Consider the following 18,962-nt stretch of genomic DNA (forward strand, 5'->3'; position numbering starts at 1 on the left):
CAAACCAAAAACCAAAATCAAAATAAAATTTAACATACATATTTTTTTCAACTTTATATTCACATCAGTTCTGTTAAATTAATTGAATAAAAAAAACAAGTTTATTTCAACTGAAGTGAGGAGCAGCATTTAAACTTAAAACGAACATAAATTATTATGTATATTATGTGGGGGGTTGCTTCCTCCTCAACACCTCGCTCTTCGCGCTAAAGTTTTTTAGTACTTTTAAAAATGCTTCTTATCGTTCTAATTAAACGACTCTTGTGTTTCAGGAGTCGTTCTTAAAGAATTCTGACAAAATTCAAACTTTAGCGTAAAGAGCAAGGTGTTGAGGAGGCACACTCCCCCCCCATATATGTAATAATTTCTGTTCGTATCAAGTTTTAGTGTTGCTCCTTACTTTCAGTTGAAAAAACTTGTTTTTTAATTTAATTTCTGATCATTTTTTGAATAATGCTGGAAAATATAGCTCCACCTCTACAGAAAAATCCCCCTCCCCACGGAAATATCTTCTAGACAATTCAATCCCGGTGAGCAAGACATATACAAAGAATTCGGTATAGGAATTCTGGCAAGTTCCCCCAGTGTAAAATTTATCATGACAAGTTCACCCCCTGTCAACTTCCCTCCCCATGAAAAACTCTCCCCATGGAAAATCCCTCAGTAACAAATTCGAAAAATTCTCCCCACCCGAAAAATGTATTCATACTTCCCAATAACAAATACTGTACGCAAACAATCGGCAAATTTTATAAAAAAGACCTTTTCCCAGCTCTGGGGGGTCATGTTATCACCAAAGGCATAGTTATTGGGTCTTTTAACTGTGCTGAACAAAATGGTTTTCTCTGAAATTCTGATCGGACGATTTTGGAAAAGGGCGGTGGAAAGGGCCTAGCTGCCCTCCAATGTTTTTGGTCGTTTAAAAAGGGCACTAGGACTTTTAATTTCTGTTCGAATGAGCCCTTTCGATATTCCTGGACCACTGAGACGAAACGATCACCCATGAAAAAAAAAATCAGATGAAAAAAACGCATCGGTGATCTTTCTTCTGGCAAAAAAAATTACAAAATTCCATATTTTTGCAGATAGGAACTTGAAACCTGTACAGTAGGGCTCTCTGATGCGCTTAATCTGCTGGTGTGATTTTCATTAAGATTCTTTGATTTTTCGGGGGTGTTTTTCTCCTTTTTCGAAAATCAGGCAAATTTTTACAGGCTCGTAGCATGCAACAAATCTATATTTTTTTCAAAATTCTATTTTCTAGAGTTTCGGTTACTATTTAACCGTATCGCTCCTTCCTTACAGTTCGTTACCGCGAACTGTTTGATAAGTTGGTGGTTCTAATTAGTGGGACCAATTCTTTACGCAACATTTTAACTAGAGAGGTTGGACAAAATTCCTTATTCTCTGTACGGTAATGATGATCATTATAGTAATGATAGTTTAAGTCAATCTTTTTTTACTCGTCACATAATAGTTGTCATTACTTAAGTTTTATTTGTTCATTTTTCATGTTCAACACTTTTATGGTTTGAGAACTTCCTGTTGAATTATTGTAAGTTTTTAAAGGTTGTGGTGAAATTTATAACACCTTGTACATTACTTATGATAGGTCTAAAAATAGATTTGAACTGTTAAAAAAAAGGAGAAAAACCCAACTGAAATATGTATTTGAATAATTCATTTATTAAAATCTTTAAAGTAACTAGAACATCAAAATAAATCATTATTCTGTCCTGGACCCCTATTAGGTTTATTCATATCTGAAAGCATCACTTTTCCAAGGAGTTTTCTTCTGGTCGTTTCAAATTAGAAAATTTTTAGAGTGGTGTCATGTTTACGTCAGTGTCACCCCGTTGAATCGTGAAAATAAATAATCCAAACTAATCAGTTAAATTTGACAACGCTTGCCGCCTGTAAAAATTCAAGCAACATGTTGATTTCCAAAACAACATCACTTTTCAAAGAAAAGTATACCTTCTTAAACCGTTTGGTGCAATATGATTTTAGCTTATTTTTTTAAAAGTATACCGAAAATTGCATTGCTGTAGATGAAGGTATTTTTCTTAAAAAATTGAATTCCTGCTTTTTCCTATTTTTCAAGATATATATATTATTGTGAAAGTTTTTCATTAAGCATTTAAACAATTTGATTTCATTTTCAATGTCCTTGGTGCTTCAATAATTGACGTTCCTTTTTGATCTTTTAATTACTCAGTCGAGGATATTAACTTGTTTGAATTACCATTTTTTAATATCAATTATATAGAAAAATGATAAGCCATGTAAGCTAGAATAAGATTAGTTTCCGTTATTTTTAGTTTTTTTTCCAAATTCTGTGCTTTTATATTTCTATGTTTTTATATTTTTGCTTGCAAATTTGTAAAGCTGCAATAGGGCCTATTTTGGCTTTTTTTTCTCGCTTCGCCTTTCAAAAAACAATTCGTTAGACGGATAAAGCTGGTCTCGGCTATCGAATAATATGGAAATTGTCGTTTTATGCTGAAACATTATGCTACAGGAATACAGAAAAAACAACTTTCATAACTTGAAAAGGGAACACAGACCTTAATGGACCAAAATTAATAATATAATTTGAATTTCTTAGACATGGTTGCCATTTCCAACTAATAAAAGAGGGGACCCATATTTAAACATGGCAGTGCTTTTGGATTAATCAAATTCAGTAACGTCAATTTAAACATGGCAGTGCTTTTGGATTAATCAAATTCAGTAACGTCAATTCACAATTTTTTTTGGGGGTGGGGGGAGGAAGTGGATTGTCAATGTCTAGGAGGGAGGGGCTAGTTTATCGTTTAAGAAAATACAAAAAAAAAAGAATTTTTTCAATGAAAATATTCCTGAAAAGGTATTTTGCAGGATCTAAGAGGGGGGGAGTTTCAGGAGGCATATAACCCCTTCCCCCTTGACCCCCTCCCCCAATTGACGGTACTGATCAAATTACTTTTGCGTCTACTAGTCCTACTATAGATTTATCGCCTCTGACTGATTTTAAGCTGTTAGCAGCGGTATTTCATTCTCCTGATAATCCTGAAATCGTAGAATCTTCCGTTTGGAAGCATTGGCTTAAGACGTTCTCAAAATCCCTATAATCATTGATTGGAAATGTTTCAAAATTCAATTTTGATTAATAAATTAATACAAAGCACACCATGAAATGGAAATGTGCAGGGGGGGATAGGGGCCTGCCTTCTCCCTGAAATCCTAAATTGTTGCCGATTTCTTATTTCCTAATTATCAAATAATTTTTTGCCCCCCCCCTGCTAAAAAAATACTCCTTTGTTCATGCCTGCACAAAGTACATTTCATTACTGTTTTTGTAACGCACGTTTAAGGTACCGGGTCCCCGTTTCGTCCATGTCTTTTCTGCTATTGCTAAAATATGTTTTTTCTATCTTCCAGTGTTCACTCTGGTTACCTGTATGTTACGATTATCTACAATATATCCATCACACTAGCTCTCTATGCATTGTTCCTCTTCTATTTTGCTACCAAGGAAATGCTTAGTCCTTTTGAACCGGTGCTCAAGTTTGCTACAATCAAGGCTCTTATCTTTCTTTCATTCTGGCAAGGTAAGCTGTCGTGTCAGGAATGAGTATCTTTTTTCATGAATGCGACGTAAAGACGGTATATATTTGTTTTTGACCCTTAATAATCCTTAGGTAATATATATCTACCGACAGGTAAGAATATAGTTTTGACTTTGAGTAAAAGAACGTGGATCGATCTTATTTTTTAAAATTTAAGATAAAATACATTTTCAAAATAAAATAAATTATTACCGCCCCTTATTTTTAAAACAAAAGAATTTTTTTTGGAAAGTGGGAACTGCGCTCTTTTAAAATTTACCATTGCAAAGTATACAAACTGAAGATTTTGAAGATTTGCATTTTCTATATATACAATATCGCCATCTATATTTTAATAGCCCAAAGCAGAAGCCATCAGTGACTCACTTGCCAGCAGCCGCAGAAAGTGCTGAAGACTTAACGTTTTGCAAAAAAAAAACGTTTTCTAATATATAGCACGCCGGTAATGTTGTGTTAGGAAAAAATGTAGCTTGTCCTTAATAGATACATTAGAGAGTTTTCTGACATCAAAATAGTGCACGTTAAGATAATGTTTAACTTTAAAAACAATATTAGATGCTATTAATAACGTACAACGTCAGAAAAATAAACGCTACTAAAATAGTAACGTCGAAAATAGCGTCTTCAAAAATACAATTTTCCTAAGCGTGTTTTCTCGCATGTGTTTGGAAATTTCAACGCATGCAGATTGACGTACAGCGAAATATATATATATATATATATATATATATATATATATATATATATATATATATATATATATATATATATATATATATGTATATATACTTTTAGCAAGATAAATATTTTATTTTGTTTTTAGTACATAGTCGATATAAAAGCGTAATGATTCGTTTTTGATTTGGCTGGAGCAAATAAAAAAAACAAAAAAACACTGGTATATAAGCCTTTCTTAGTCAAAAGAATTTCAAATTTGCTTTTAGCAGGACGAATATTTGATTTCGTTTTCAATACATTGTCCATGCAAAAGCGCTTCTTTTTTCTTTCTTTTGGCAGGATAGAAAATATTTGGTATATAAGCCCTTTTCAGTAACAGGTGTTTATGAGAATTTTAATTAGAAAAAGATTCTCAGTATTGCGCGGTTAGCTGAATAAAGTAGCCGGGTTTCAATATAGGTAAAGAGCATAAGCTATAAGTCTTTTACTGATTTTTTTTTTTCGTGGATGTTTTTAAATTTATAACAGGTATATGACTCCAACATAAGTATAAAAACGAAAATAAATGCATAATTTGCCCCGAGAGCAACTTTTTAGAGAACTTTATTACAAAAGTGTAGTAAAAAAAATGCCTCTGTTTGACACTAATGTTTGCATTGAATAAAAGAACTTGAACTTGCACACTCTTTTATTTAGTCTTTGCACTAGAGTATTTTTCTATGGGATGTTTCATCATCTATTTCTTAAAGAATCGTGTTTTTGTACAGTGGATTGACGCTCTTCTTGCCGAACGAGACTCGGGAATTAATTCTCACTGCTGCAAGTTTGAGCGACAGGCTTGCTACATGTCCCTGTAAAAAAGGCCATGTAACTGCGGCATTAATTTTCCGCCCTTATAGCCATTAATAGCTAAGGAAGATCTTTTTCTTTTTTTTTTTTTTATTCTAAAGGGGCATTTTATCAGTTTTTTGTTTTGGTTTTGTCTTTTGTTTTTAAAACTTTTTAAATATGTTTGTATTTCCAGTTTTCTTCAACCGCTGGACCGACAGACACGCCCAGCGATCTCTTCATAACATTTTAATTGTAGACTTTACCATACAAATCAAGTGACTAAATAAATATATATATATATATATATATATATATATATATATATATATATATATATATATATATATATATATATATATATATATATATATATATATATATATATAGCCTAGAATATCTATATTCTAGCCTAGTATCAAATATCCAAACTGGCTTCCAGTGCTGCACATACAGCAGTAACAACTCAGCCCAAATGATGCCGAGCCCTAGATAAGATTCTGTTGGGCCAAATGTACAGCGCTTGTGGCAAGTTTGTATGTTCTATATGTATTATATTTATCTACTGTGTAACAAATCTGTGTTGAATTGTTATTTAAATCAATTTGATTTTTTGGGGTGGGGGGGGGGGATAAAACCATCAAAAAGAAGCTTTATGTTTTTGGCGGAGAGGAGGAGATTTTCCGCATCCCTCCTCCATACATGGTTAATTTGTAACTCATTTTCAGAAAAATTGGTGGATATGGCTTTTTGTTTCTGAAGCTGGTAGTATTTATTCGTTTTATTCTAGCTTCATTTCAAAAACTGTTTGTCTTTTAGGCGTTCTTTTGGCAATGCTGGAAAAAGCGGAAGTGATTGATCCCATCTATGATCCAATCACGGGGCAGCCAGTAACGTCAGCTGGTACTGTTTCCGCTGGATGGCGAAATTTCCTCGTTTGTATAGAGATGGTGTTTGCTGCCATTGCATTCCGATACGCATTCCCGGTGGATATTTACAAATCCCATTGTAATACAGATGGAGTTGGTCGCTCTGTTACAATGCAAAGCATTTCTCATAGTCTAAAGGTAATGTTGAACTTCGGAAGTGGCTTAACAAAAATCATAAACGCTTAAAAGGATATGACAGTATGGACTTTGTACGAAAATATTTATTCAAAATATATGCCCTTCTATTTTTGTTCAGCAATTGCTGAAATCGCTGCCATTTCCCGCTGCCATTCCCGCTGCCATCGCTGCCATTGCCATTTCCCGGTTCGCTCGGGTTTCTTCACCATTAGCAACAATCGCAAAATTTTTATGTTGAAATTTTACGCTTTGTTTAAATTCAGTGTGTATCATACCCCAGCTACATTTTTGTGTAAGGAAGGCCATAAAAAAAGGTGTGAGAAATTAGATGAGAAATACCCAGGAATTTGTAAAAATTTAGAATTTTGGGGTGCGGGGCACCAAGTCCCCCCCCCCCTTAGCATACATCTGTGATCACACTTTATTGTTAATAATTAGCTTCTCATGATATTGGAAGCAATTTATCATATTCTAAGATTCTAGGTCATTCTTGAGAATCGAAAACTAGCTGAATTTGCGAAAGCTGGTTCTAGTAGTAAAAAAACACCACCCTCCCGTCCCCCCCTTTCTCGAGAGATATTTTTATGTTGGTGTATGTCAGATTTATCAGTTATCATAACCCGTGCTGGAAATATACCCATTTACCTCTAAAAGTTTACTGAAGCTTAAAGAAATTACTTAAAGAAAAAGTTACTTAAAGAAATCCAAAATTTGTCAGATTCTATCCCTTCCTCCTCATTGTATCAACTCTGCAATTTCGATACTGAAATTATAGACGATTGCCATTTCGGTTATACCGCTGGCTATCTAAAGCAAAAATAAGCGAAGTTTGAACTATGAAATACCTTTAAGTTTTGCTAAACGACTCTTTGCACTCAAAGAAAAGAGAAATTGATGATGATAAAGTATTTATTGTAATATTCACTTATCTAGGAACAAAGGAAAATACCTTGTTCACTTTGTAGTAGATAGGCTTAATGTTATTTCGGTCGTTAGATCCGTCTACCCCCCAGGGGCGGTCCAGAGGGGGGGGGCAAGGGGGCGCCCCCCTAGCGTAGTCTAAAGTATTGTAATTTACTTAATTAACACAAGATTGCGTTAATTAAACTTGCTCCTAACGCAAGTTTATCGGATTAACCTTCCCCCCCCCCCTAAAAAAAAATCCTGGATCTGCCCCTACTACCAACCTATCTTCCTTTTCCGGTTGACGCAATGATTTTACGATTGCGATATTTTCTGTATTTTTTAAATAGTTTGCCGTGTTTTTTGTATTTTAGTTTTTTTTTTTAACAAGTTTTCTTACAAGTTAAATTAAATCTAAAATTAGCAAGAGCAAAAAAGGCAAAGATTGTAGACTCTGTAGTTCAAACCAGTATTGAAAATCTCCTTTTCATTGCCCTTAAGCCATGAAGTATAGTGGGGTGTTTTGGGGCCTGCCTTTTTATGGTTCTACATACCCTTCGTGATTACGTTCCCTAGATTTCTCCATGCACCAATTCAGAGCTGGGTTAACTCTGGCTAGGATTACAGGGTCATATCATTGAACCCCATTACAAACCAAATATCATCAGACTCCTGCCCTTACGGCCACAGATTGGCAAGTTCAGTTCGCTAATCACTCGGCTACTTTGGCTCCTACCGACAAACGCGCGACGTGAAAACTTAAAAGCGAATGTTATTGCCCTAAAAAAGAAATGGGCTGCAACCCTCTCCCAACTCTTAGCACTTTACCTCTGTCCATATGATTTTACCCAGAGAATTGGTTGGATCCCCGTCCCCCTCCAGAGAACGAAACAATGGCTAAGTCCCTGATTTTCGTCTTTTGTTCTTGTAATATTTTTTAGGTGGGGGTAGAAAGAGGAATCCCCTCCTCAAATGTATAATAATTTTTGTTCATTGCAAGTTACGCTGTCTTTCTACCTCTATCTGAGGAATACCATATTTTTAATTTAGCTTGTTTCCATTTTTAATGTTTTTTCAAAGTTATCCTAAATATGAGGGAGGTAAGCGCCACCCAATCTCCCCTTTTTATGTTTTCATCAAGAGAAGTAGAAATCTGGTAGAAACGAAATTCCTGTGGCGTTTCAGAACCCTTGCATAATACGAGTAGTTGAAGTATCTATTAGCTATGTATTCTTAACATAAATAATTATCAAAATTAGTAGTTTTTTTCATCCAGCAGTACTGCATACAAAACTTCAAATACTGTATCACAAAATTCATCAGTTATCTGGGTAAAAACTTTGAATACAACTTTGAACTTAGAAGCTTAATTTTTTCATAATGCCCTTTTCCTATATCTGTTTTGTCATATTTAAAACAGTTGAAATGGGCGACTTTGATATCGATTGTTTTTTTTTTTTGCTCTTTTGGTTTCCTAAAAAGCCTCCTTGTATTAAAAACTGGTTTTTAATTTCAGTTTAAAAAAAAATGCATTTTAAAGTTTTTTTGGCTTCTTTATAGAATATATGTCATGTAGGCTAGGGCTGAACTGCTGCTTTTTTATCCCCTTTGGCTGCTCTTTTGGATATTATTAATTTTTTCTTTTGGGGATTCATTCCAAATTATAAACTGATCAATACCTAATATCAGTCAAATTATAAACTGTATCTAAAAGGAGTAAATTTATCAACTTGAAAAATACATGATGAACACTTCACATGAGAACACTTCAATTACAATGACACAAAAAACACTTAATGGTTTATTCGCTATGAAGAAAAATGAAGTGCCAGCTATTTTCTTAGGTAAAAAATGAAAAGCTCATCCGTTTTAAGTGTAATTAAATGAAATAGAATGCAGACTGAAGTAGCTCCAGGAAGATGTTGAAATGTTCATCCTAGTTCGTCACTTTTAATCCAATCAAAATGTTAGGACACTTAGTATCAGTTATTGAGTTTAAGCTCTTATTTCCAAATGCTCACAAGAATTACCAAATTTAAGAAAGTCGCAACAATAAGTCACCTGTGGTCAAAATACTTAGACTCCTCTTTGATCCCCACCCAGGCTCAAAGCTTCTGCTGTGGTCATTTCCATGGAAATCTCCAAACAGTTTCTTTTTAAAATACCTTTCAAGCGTAGTTAGGGGTATTTAGACTTTTTTGCTTCTCTTCAAAGCTTTGAAAAAGGTGTTATAATATTCCAAATGTTACATTTGTTATATTTGTGCATATTTTTGGTAATCATTTGTGGGGTGATCGAATTTTCTAAACCACTGTAGCCTAGATACGTAAGAACGTTGCAACATCTAGTACCCTGAGGTCATAAGACTGTCAAAGACTCCTCCTTGAACCTCCAAAATTGAAAGCTTTCATTATGACCTGGCCTTTTAATGTAACTTGGGCACTGGACCAAAGGCGCCATTGTTACTCGAGCGCAACGTTAGATGGGGATGTCGATATCGCTTTCGTCACACCAATTCGTTTTAGTGTGAATCTGCCTGTTACATATGAATGAATGTTTTCAAAGTAAATCCTTTTCATCAATAGGAAAAAAAAACAGATTGGACGCATATGTCCCTTTCCCTTTGGACGATAAAACCATGCAAGTGCTGTATCAAGTATAACTCACGAAAATCTTGTTAATTTTGTCAACTTTTCAACTTTTTGGCATCCCTGCTTTCAATAGAAAAAAAAATCAAGGTACTATCACTTAAATTTAATAACTCCCTATGCCCCCCATCTGGATACCATCTTGATAGGATACCGTCTCTGCTTTAAATAAAAAAAATTTAACTTATTGGCACCTCTGCTTTAAAAAAAAATCGAGGTATTATCATTTAAATATGATAGCTCAATACCCCCCTCCCCCTCTGGATACCACCTTGATAGGATGCCGTCTCTGCTTTAAATTAAAAAAAAAGAACTTTTTGGGATCCCTGCTTTCAATAAATAAAATTTCGAGCTATTATCATTTAAATATAATACCTCCCTACCCCCCCCCCCTCTGGATACCAGCTTGATATGATACCGTCTCAGCTTTCATTAGAAAAATAATTTACTGAATAATTAAAAAGGTCACTATATGGTTCAAACAAACACGCAAAATAACGTTAAACAGCTTAGTGTTCCTTGAAAAAAAATTGAGGGTATGAGTAAAGGGGTACAGAGACAACAACAAAAATGTCGAAATTATTCAGATATACCTCAAATTATTGGAAAACTGAGTGATAGATTCGCCATTGCATTCCATAAGATCTAAGGAATCGAATTAAAAGGGAGCACACACAAAAGCCAAATTAGGCCAGTAGCCTATGAGAAATCGCAAAATACCCAAGACAATGAACAAGTCCTAATGGGGGGCCCTGGGTCTATCAAATATTTCAATGGTTTCCCAGGGCATTTTATATCATTTTCTTCTGTCTCCACTTTAAATGAAAAAAATAATTATCTTTTTAGCATCCCTGCTTTCAATAAAAACAATAAGGTATTATCATTTAAAGATGATAGACCCCTATCCCCCTCCCCTTTAGGCAACAATTTACATTTTATTGATGACCCATATTTTTGGAGCAACTTCTGGTTCAATCTTAAATTCCACGACCTAGTACATAGCGTAGTCTGTAGCTAAATTTTGTCTCAACCGAAGGCTGTTTTTTTTTTGGGGGGGGGGAGGGTAAAAATGTTCCACAAAGAAGATTTTATTTTCTATCTGGTGTTCAATAGTTGAGTATTAAACATTAAAAAAAATCTTATCTAAAAACAGCAAAAAAAAAAAATCTGCAAACTTACAATTCAGCTGTAGAAACAATCTGTCGGCTGTCAAATTCAAAATCCAACAAAAGGCTGAAGTTGTGTAGTAGTGAATGCGTTCTATAATTCTATTCAACTTGAAAATAAAATTCTTGACTACGAATGATGTAAGAAATAGCGATTGGGAAACTGCATTCGAAATGATTTAAACTCATTTCATAAAGACGATACTTTTTTTTGTCAACATATGAAGCGTATGATAGCATATTGCATCTGTCTAGTTTTTATGCAAAGTAACAAAAGAGACGAAAATTAATGAACAAGAGAGCAGTGAAGAATTATGGTATACAAAGTAATATTTGGCAGGGAAAGTCACTGATGATAAATCATTAGGGTTGGCATCATGATTACGTGATTTTAGGAGATTGTAGTAACCCATTTTTTTTTCGGGGTGACGCATAGATTTTCGACGAAACACCCGAAAACTCACAGATAGTGGAGGCTCTGCTTGATTTCTAATCAGAAAAATCGAAATACTAAACCACACGAGAAGGAAAAGATCCGACTTTGCAGTTGACGCAATAAAGAATTGCCGTAAAAATAATTTAAAGTCGACCGAACGCCGCCGCCTCTGCCGGCGGCGGCGTGCCTGCGGCGCACCGGCGGCGTTACGCCACTTCGGTGGCGTTTGGTCGATCCGCCGGCGCGGCGCCGGGGTCTAGTTGCATTAATGTTACTTACTTGAAACAGAAATATGAAATTGTGTTTTATTTTTACAAATTCTGACATAAAAATAAAACCAATATTGCGTTTAAATAGCGCTATTACAACGATTTGAAGGTATATGTTTCCTCTAAAACAAGCGATATTGTGACAAGCTTGTAGCTGTAACTTGCACCAAAATGCCAAGATATTCCATATCCTGGATTCTAGATCTGTTTGTTCACCGAGCCAAAATTATGGTATTACTTAGACTTTCTTTTAGAGAAAAATCTAAACTAGTGTCAACATTAGGAAAACGATCCTTTATTTAGCGATTTTCAACCAATTGTCATTGTATTTTTAATCTAAAAAACTTTAGATTTATTCTTGGTCAACCTGCTTGAGACTCTGGGCAGGCGTGCCTTTCCAAAAACGACAAACAAGTACTTGTCCAATAAGAGAGTCATACTTACTCCCATCATTTACCCGTGCCATTTAAACATTTTGTCTCTCAATTACTCGGACTATCTGTCTTGGCTTGTTTTCTACAATTAGCCATGTCTTGATGCCTACTGCAAAGTACTTGATTTTCAATTGAAAATTCAATTTTAATTTTGAAAAATTTCATTATTTAGGCTGATAGAACTGAATCTCAGCTATGAAATGATGGCAAACTTTTGGGAGAGCAGAAACATACCAAAACTTGCTCAGGGAACAATAAACATTTAGAGGTAAAAAATAAGTAGCTCAGAGTTTTACATAAATTCAGGCGTTTTAACGTGAAAATCTCTCATAATGTAGCTTACAAAGAGGAATTTCCAAGTCGTAACCAGTGAAATGGAAAGTAGCAATGAACGGTGGCTTGTAACTCCCACGGCCTTGTAAAACCTAGCGCCAACAACATAGGTAGTTTTCAAACCAATACTCCACAAACCTTTATAATCTAGTAATTTACTATTTTTTTCACGAGCCGCATGCTGTTTTATAAGAGCCAGAGGAGTTACAGCTTGCCTCCATCCCCCAAACAGAAAGTTTCAATTCTCCTGAGCTCTCCCACAAGAAATTTCCTGAAATTTCAGTTCCTTCCCCCCGATAGTGAGACGAATCAGGGTATACCTACCAAATCACGTATAGAATTCGCTTCCTTGTAATGAAACCTGCTGACTATGCGAACTCTATGATAAGATATACTCTCTTGCCTTTAGGCTTCGGGCATAAAAAAGAAAAGAGATGTTCTTTTGCGAGCACCCGAAAATCAACCGAAACTGATTTAAAACATCTCCAGAGAAACCATTTCCTGTTCTATAGCATTACGTCATAGTTTTCCAGAATAGGGATGTGCTGAGTATTACGGAGACTTGCCGATTATAAAAAGTAATATTATTCAAAATATATTTGCGACTAATTGTTGCTTTTGTAGGAGACTGTCAATCCCAAGGACATGGTCACTGATGCATTCCATAACTTCCATCCTCAGTATCAGCAGTATACCCAATATAGCGCAAGTAAGTTGTAAACTTTCAGTAATTTCTCTTAGACAAAAAAAAAATAAAAAAAAGATTGAATCCAATTTTTTTTGTAATGCTGAAATTGGAAAAAAGCTGACATTTAATCATTATTTAAAACTAGAGCTGAACATTCAAATGTACAGCTTGAATTAGTAGTTAGTTAATTAATTAATTTATTTATAACCGACAATTACAGTCGTATTATGGTAAAGTAACTATGAAAAAATACTTAATAACTTAATCAACTTGATAAACGCTTAAAATACTTTATCAACTTATGAATGTAAATAAGCCATACCTGAGAATTTCTTATGTTGCATGTCTAACTTGGAAATGTAGCCCAAAGTTGAAGATAAAGAAGACATTTATGTAATTTATCCAGATTTTTTAATATTACCCTTCTTTTAGTACCAAGGGCAGTGATTTTGTTTTATATTGGTTACGTGAAAAATTCTACAACCATGTATATTTTATAAATTAGGAAAATTTTGAGGCTTTAGTTTTTAACGAAAAAGGTCTCCTTATCAGTGGCGGTTCGGGTCTCTCTGGAGCCCGGGGCAAAATCTTGATTAGCACCTTCCCCCCCCCCCCCTGTCTGTCAAAAAAAAAATCAGTCCAAATTTTAAAGAAATTTTCATTTATTAACAATTTTTCTTCAATTTGTTAATTACTTAATGATTTAATTTTTATTAATTATTTAATTTATCATTTAAATTATTTAATGATTATTAATTCTCTTAATTATTATTTAATATTTTCTTCATTTATTAACTGCGCCCTATACTTTATTTTAATAAAAATAAAATTTCAAAAATTATAAAATGATTATAAGCGTTAGATTATTTATTTAAAATTTTGCACCCCTAAAATGTCTGCGCCTTGGGCAAGTGCTCCCTCTGTCCCTCCCCTAAAACCGCCTCTGCTCCTTATGCAGTTGCACAGTTTTTGGGTTAATAGCAGGTACCAATTTCAATAAGAAAGACGTGTGCGAAAACTCAGTATAAAAAAATAAAAAAAAAAAATAAAAAAAATCTAAAAACATACGGTACTAAACAACTTAAGGAGGTCTACATTTCTTTTGAAGGTGTAGTTGTCTAGGATTCAGCAGATTGTATTTCAGTTTTTGCGGACGAAAAGCTTTGAAGAATTTAATTAATTAATTTTCCTTTTTTTTTTCAACATTTCAACACTCACTAAAATGTGGTAGTGTCCTATAAAAATTTGTTTATATATTTCATATATATATATATATTTCATTTAATATATTTCATATATTTTTTATATTTCAAATATATTTAATATGTTTCATATTTCAACAATTATAAATTTCATAATTGTTAAATAACCAAAAGAAATATCTTACAACTTCCTGGATTTCAGGTGTGAATAGACCTAAGGTGGGCTCAGGGATCAAAAATATCAGTACTTCTGCGTTATGCCAACTCTTTTTATATCTCAAACTCAAGACGCTTTGAAGAAACCCGTTTTTACGGTATGATTCAACACACTGCTGTAGATGTATAGTGTGGTTTTAATTGCATATACGATATTTAAAGTGTTGTTCTTTAGGTTTTGGGGGGTAAAAGGTACCTAGGTTAGGTTAGGTTCCGTATATAATATATGCTATGCTTTGCCCCCCCCCCCAATGTGCAAATATAAAGCCCAAATTGATTTCTAAACTATTCTATAGTCATCCTATTTTATTTTATTTCATTAGCATTAACCAAACTAGCACTATATAAAAGATTGGGTATAACACAGAAGTACCAAAATATCTTATTTCTTATGTCCTAGGCACTTTGAACGAGGTATTAACACGCATAAACCATGTACTACTATTACTACAAACAAATCACAGCAGCACCAAGCCGCCTGAGGTGAACACAGCTACACACGCTCCTCATCAGTCTAATCTATTCAGAGGCTCTTCCTTTGCATCCTCCCAAGAGGTTCTAATGTCCTTAAATCTTTCCTTACGACATCCTCCCACCCCAACCGAAGACGACCTGCTTTCCGTTTAGCCTTCGACGGTTGGCCAATAAGGACAATCTGTCATCCTTCATCCACAGAACGTGCCCCAGCCATCACAACCTTTCTCTCATTACAGCCCTAGAAAGCGGGATTGAACCACACTTTTTGTACAGCCTACTCTTTGAAATACGGTCAGTCAGCCGGGTACTCAAAACAGTCCGGGTACTCGGTAATCTATCTGGCAAATATCTAGCAACTCTTCCTCCCATATGGCTTCAGAGCCATATTTGACCACTGTCATCACTGTAGCTTCCTAATCTTGGTTCGAATATTGCCATATGTGACAGTTTTCTATGCCGTATCTCTGACTTACAAGATACAAGTATGTCAGAAAGGCCTAGATTACTCACAAGAATTTGTTTTTGGTTTTATTGAAGATAAAGAAGAAATTACAAAATTTGAAATATTTTGTCTGGATCCTATTAGAATTACCATTCTTAAGAATAGGGAAAAGACCTTAGATATAGATAACAGAATGGTCACAGAAAGTGTAGTAAGTTTAGGCCAGATCATAACTATTATATTTTCCTCGGTTTACAATAACCATTAGTTTAACAGGAACTTCTGTCTCTCCTCTGAAATATTTTGGTGCTAATAATGATTAATGGTCTTTACTTTGGACCAGCTCTAGATTTTCATTCTTAGAGGGTGAGAAAGCCTGCTAGATTTTGTTCCGTCACAGCTGGATATCTTTGCGGTTTTACTTCGCCAACGTTTAAATGCACATGTGCCGTCTCCGTATTTAATTTATCAGTGACAAAAAACACAAATTTTAAAAATAGTCATTTTGGTTATTTCAAAATGGTCATCACAATAGCCTAGGAAATTCAATGATTTAGAATTAATGATGTTGTTTAGTTGATGGTATAGTGCTCTCAATCCTTCTTATCACTTTTGAACCTTTCCTTCTTAACCTCCTTAAAGTTTCTTAGTTTCCGATTTTTTATTCTTTGTACGATCAATCTAAAAACTGGATGACAAATTGAAGAATCAAATTCACTGCTTGAAGACTCAAAGCAAAGCTTTAAACTTGCAGCTTGAACAGGACAACACCTCAAATTGACAATTTGAACTAGAAAAAAATTGGATAAGCAAATAAAGCCTCAAATTGGAGGCTCGGATTAACAACAGGAACACTCGAACTTACTCCTCAAAAAAGAAGAATGGGAGTTTCTTTGGCAATCTTTTGGAAAGTGCTATTGAGTTTGGAAAAAAATACTACTATTTAATTCAGTTTTTTTTAAATATAATAATCTCTGCCATCGTAATTGCATCCAGCCCCCCCTCTCTTATTCTACCAGGCATAGCCCAAAAATATGCATAAGTTGGCTTATTATGTTGATAAGTCATTATTTTGTGCTTGTTTATCTTCAATTATGAGCATTTCAAAATTCAGAAGAATTTGAGCCGCCATGTCATGCCTTCTTATCAAGATTTGCCTTATATCGGTTTCCTATGTATGTGTAAAAATGTTGCTTTTTTAGGCTTCTGTGGGTTTTTTCCTGCAAATTTATTACTTTGTAGAAGCTTTATTTGAACTTAGAAACTTTCAAGCCTTCTCTCACCTTGTCTATTTCTCATTTTCTCTCTCTAACTGCATCCTCTTTTCTCTCCTCCTTTTTCCTTCTCCAGCTCTTTGCCAACTTTTAAGCTTATATTCTTGCTTACTTTCTTCTGCAAAAAGACACAAAAACATCTGCTTTAACTCTTCCCCCCCCCACCTTTTTGTTTTTTAAGTTGGCATGAACTATTTGGAACTTTTAGCCATTCTATATGAGTATTTTGTTGGCTTTCCTGTTTACAAGCTTGTTTCTTTTTTGCATGTTTAGCTTCACCTCGTCGTATGGGTCAGGTGCATGGAAAATCAAGCGTGCAATCAGGATTTGCTCTGGATTTGAGTTCGCTTTACCAGAATGAACAGACTTTTGAAATTTTTTCTGATTCAGGTCTGATATTATTTTATTGGGTGTGAATTGTCATTCGCTTAAAGACTTCTCTTCCCTTTGCTCCCTGTTGTTTTTTAAACATTTTCCCTGTTCCCCTAATACTGAAATGTTCAGTTTGGATTTGAGCTTAAGCAGAATGAACAGACTTTTGATATTTTTTCTGATTCAGGTCTGATATTATTTTATTGGGTGTGAATTGTCATTCGCTTAAAGACCTTTCTTCCCTTTGCTCCCTGTTGTTTTTTAAACATGTTCCCTGTTCCCCTAATACTGAAATGTTCAGTTTGGATTTGAGCTTAAGCAGAATGAACAGACTTTTGATATTTTTTCTGATTCATGTCTGATACTATTTTATTGGGTTTGAATTGTCTTTCGCTTAAAGACCTCTCTTCCCTTTGCTCCCTGTTGTTTTTTAAACATGTTCCCTGTTCCCCTAATACTGAAATGTTCAGTTTGGATTTGAGCTTAAGCAGAATGAACAGACTTTTGATATTTTTTCTGATTCATGTCTGATACTATTTTATTGGGTTCGAATTGTCATTCGCTTAAAGACCTCTTTTCCCTTTGCTCCCTGCTAATTTTTAAACATGTTCCCTGTTCCCCCAATACTGAAGTGTTCAGTCTGGATTTGAGCTTAACCAGAATGAACAGACTTTTGATATTTTTCCCGATTCAGGTCTGATATTATTTTATTGGGTCTGAATTGTCATTCGCTTAAAAATCCCTATTATTTTTGCTCCTTGTTTTCGAAATATGTTCCCTGTTTCCTGTGAAACATATTCCTGTTCCCCCGAAACAGAAGCGTTCAGTCTAGATTTGCTCTGGATTTTAGCTTTAACAGACTACTAGAAAAAAAAAATAGCAAACCGGAATGGACTTGCTTGGATTTTTTTTTTCTGATTCAGGTTTGATATTATTTTATGGGCGTGACTTGTCCTCGCTTAAAGAAACCTAAATGTTGGCAATTCCTTATCAGCAGTAGTTATTCACTGTCTTAGAGTTTGAGGGTGGGGGTATAAATTTATTCTGTCGAAAGTGGGCTTTAAAGTACTCTTTTTTTATGAAACTTTTTAATTCATCTATGGGCGAGGGGGTCTTTTGGTTCCACCCAGAAGGCTCTCTTTCATCCTCCGGTATACATTTTTATGTTATCATCGTGCTTAGTTTTGAGGAACCAGATGAACGATCACTAGACTGAGGTAAAAGTTTTTGAAATATATCTTATCGCAACTATTATCCAGTTGCAGACACCCTAGGCATTCGAAGGGGGATGGGGGGGGGTCAAAAGGTTTTCCCAAGATAGGAAACAAGTGTTTTTTATGTAAGCATATTTCGAAATCTCTTGAGGTAGGGGAAGGGGACTTTTGGACCCATTTGAGGGAGAGCTATTCCCTTCATCCTCCTGTATATAGGCATGTTATCAGCACTCCCAAGTTTTGTGTGAACTATATGAATATACATTAAATATAGGTTCAAGTTTATTTTACATATGTCTTATCAAATTAGGTGGTCTCTATGCGCAATGAAAGGTATTTATCATATTTGGAGAGCAAATTTGCCTCCTTATTGAAAAACAGACTGAACATTTCACCAGGCACATACACAAGGAGGATTCACCATCCCCTAGTTTTCGTTTCTCCCCCTTACTGAAATCTCATAATTTGTGTAACTTTCTTTTTCCAATTTTAGTTTTTATATTTTTCATATATATCTTGTCTAGTTTTTGTGTTTTGATGAATATTTTACCCAACTCTCCGAAAAAAAGTGTTTACCGCGCATGTTCGTGTGTAAGCACATAAACTTACTCTTAAGCACATCACACCTTTAGACGGTACTGGCGTCATTGTTGACTTAATCTATTCCTCAGAATATTTCCTTTCGAGACGTACAGATCTTTTTT

At 34.7% G+C, this 18,962-nt stretch overlaps 1 protein-coding gene across 1 annotated transcript in view; it reads left to right on the top strand.

The window, feature by feature from the left end:
• Tmep (Transmembrane endosomal protein) overlaps nt 1–17,103 on the top strand; it is an 87,872-nt gene extending 70,769 nt beyond the window's left edge. Inside the window, exons 5-8 of the mRNA XM_089103539.1 lie at nt 3,424–3,593; nt 5,937–6,184; nt 12,998–13,082; nt 16,946–17,103. Of these exons, the coding sequence (XP_088959665.1) occupies nt 3,424–3,593; nt 5,937–6,184; nt 12,998–13,082; nt 16,946–17,088 (646 nt within the window). The 3' untranslated portion in view covers nt 17,089–17,103. The remainder of the gene's footprint in view (nt 1–3,423; nt 3,594–5,936; nt 6,185–12,997; nt 13,083–16,945) is intronic.
• The last annotated feature ends 1,859 nt before the right edge of the window (nt 17,104–18,962 follow it).

Source organism: Artemia sp. Qi Xiang Cuo, chromosome 17 (assembly GCF_049724085.1).
Source record: "Artemia sp. Qi Xiang Cuo chromosome 17, ASM4972408v1, whole genome shotgun sequence".
Lineage (NCBI taxonomy): Eukaryota > Metazoa > Arthropoda > Branchiopoda > Anostraca > Artemiidae > Artemia > Artemia sp. Qi Xiang Cuo.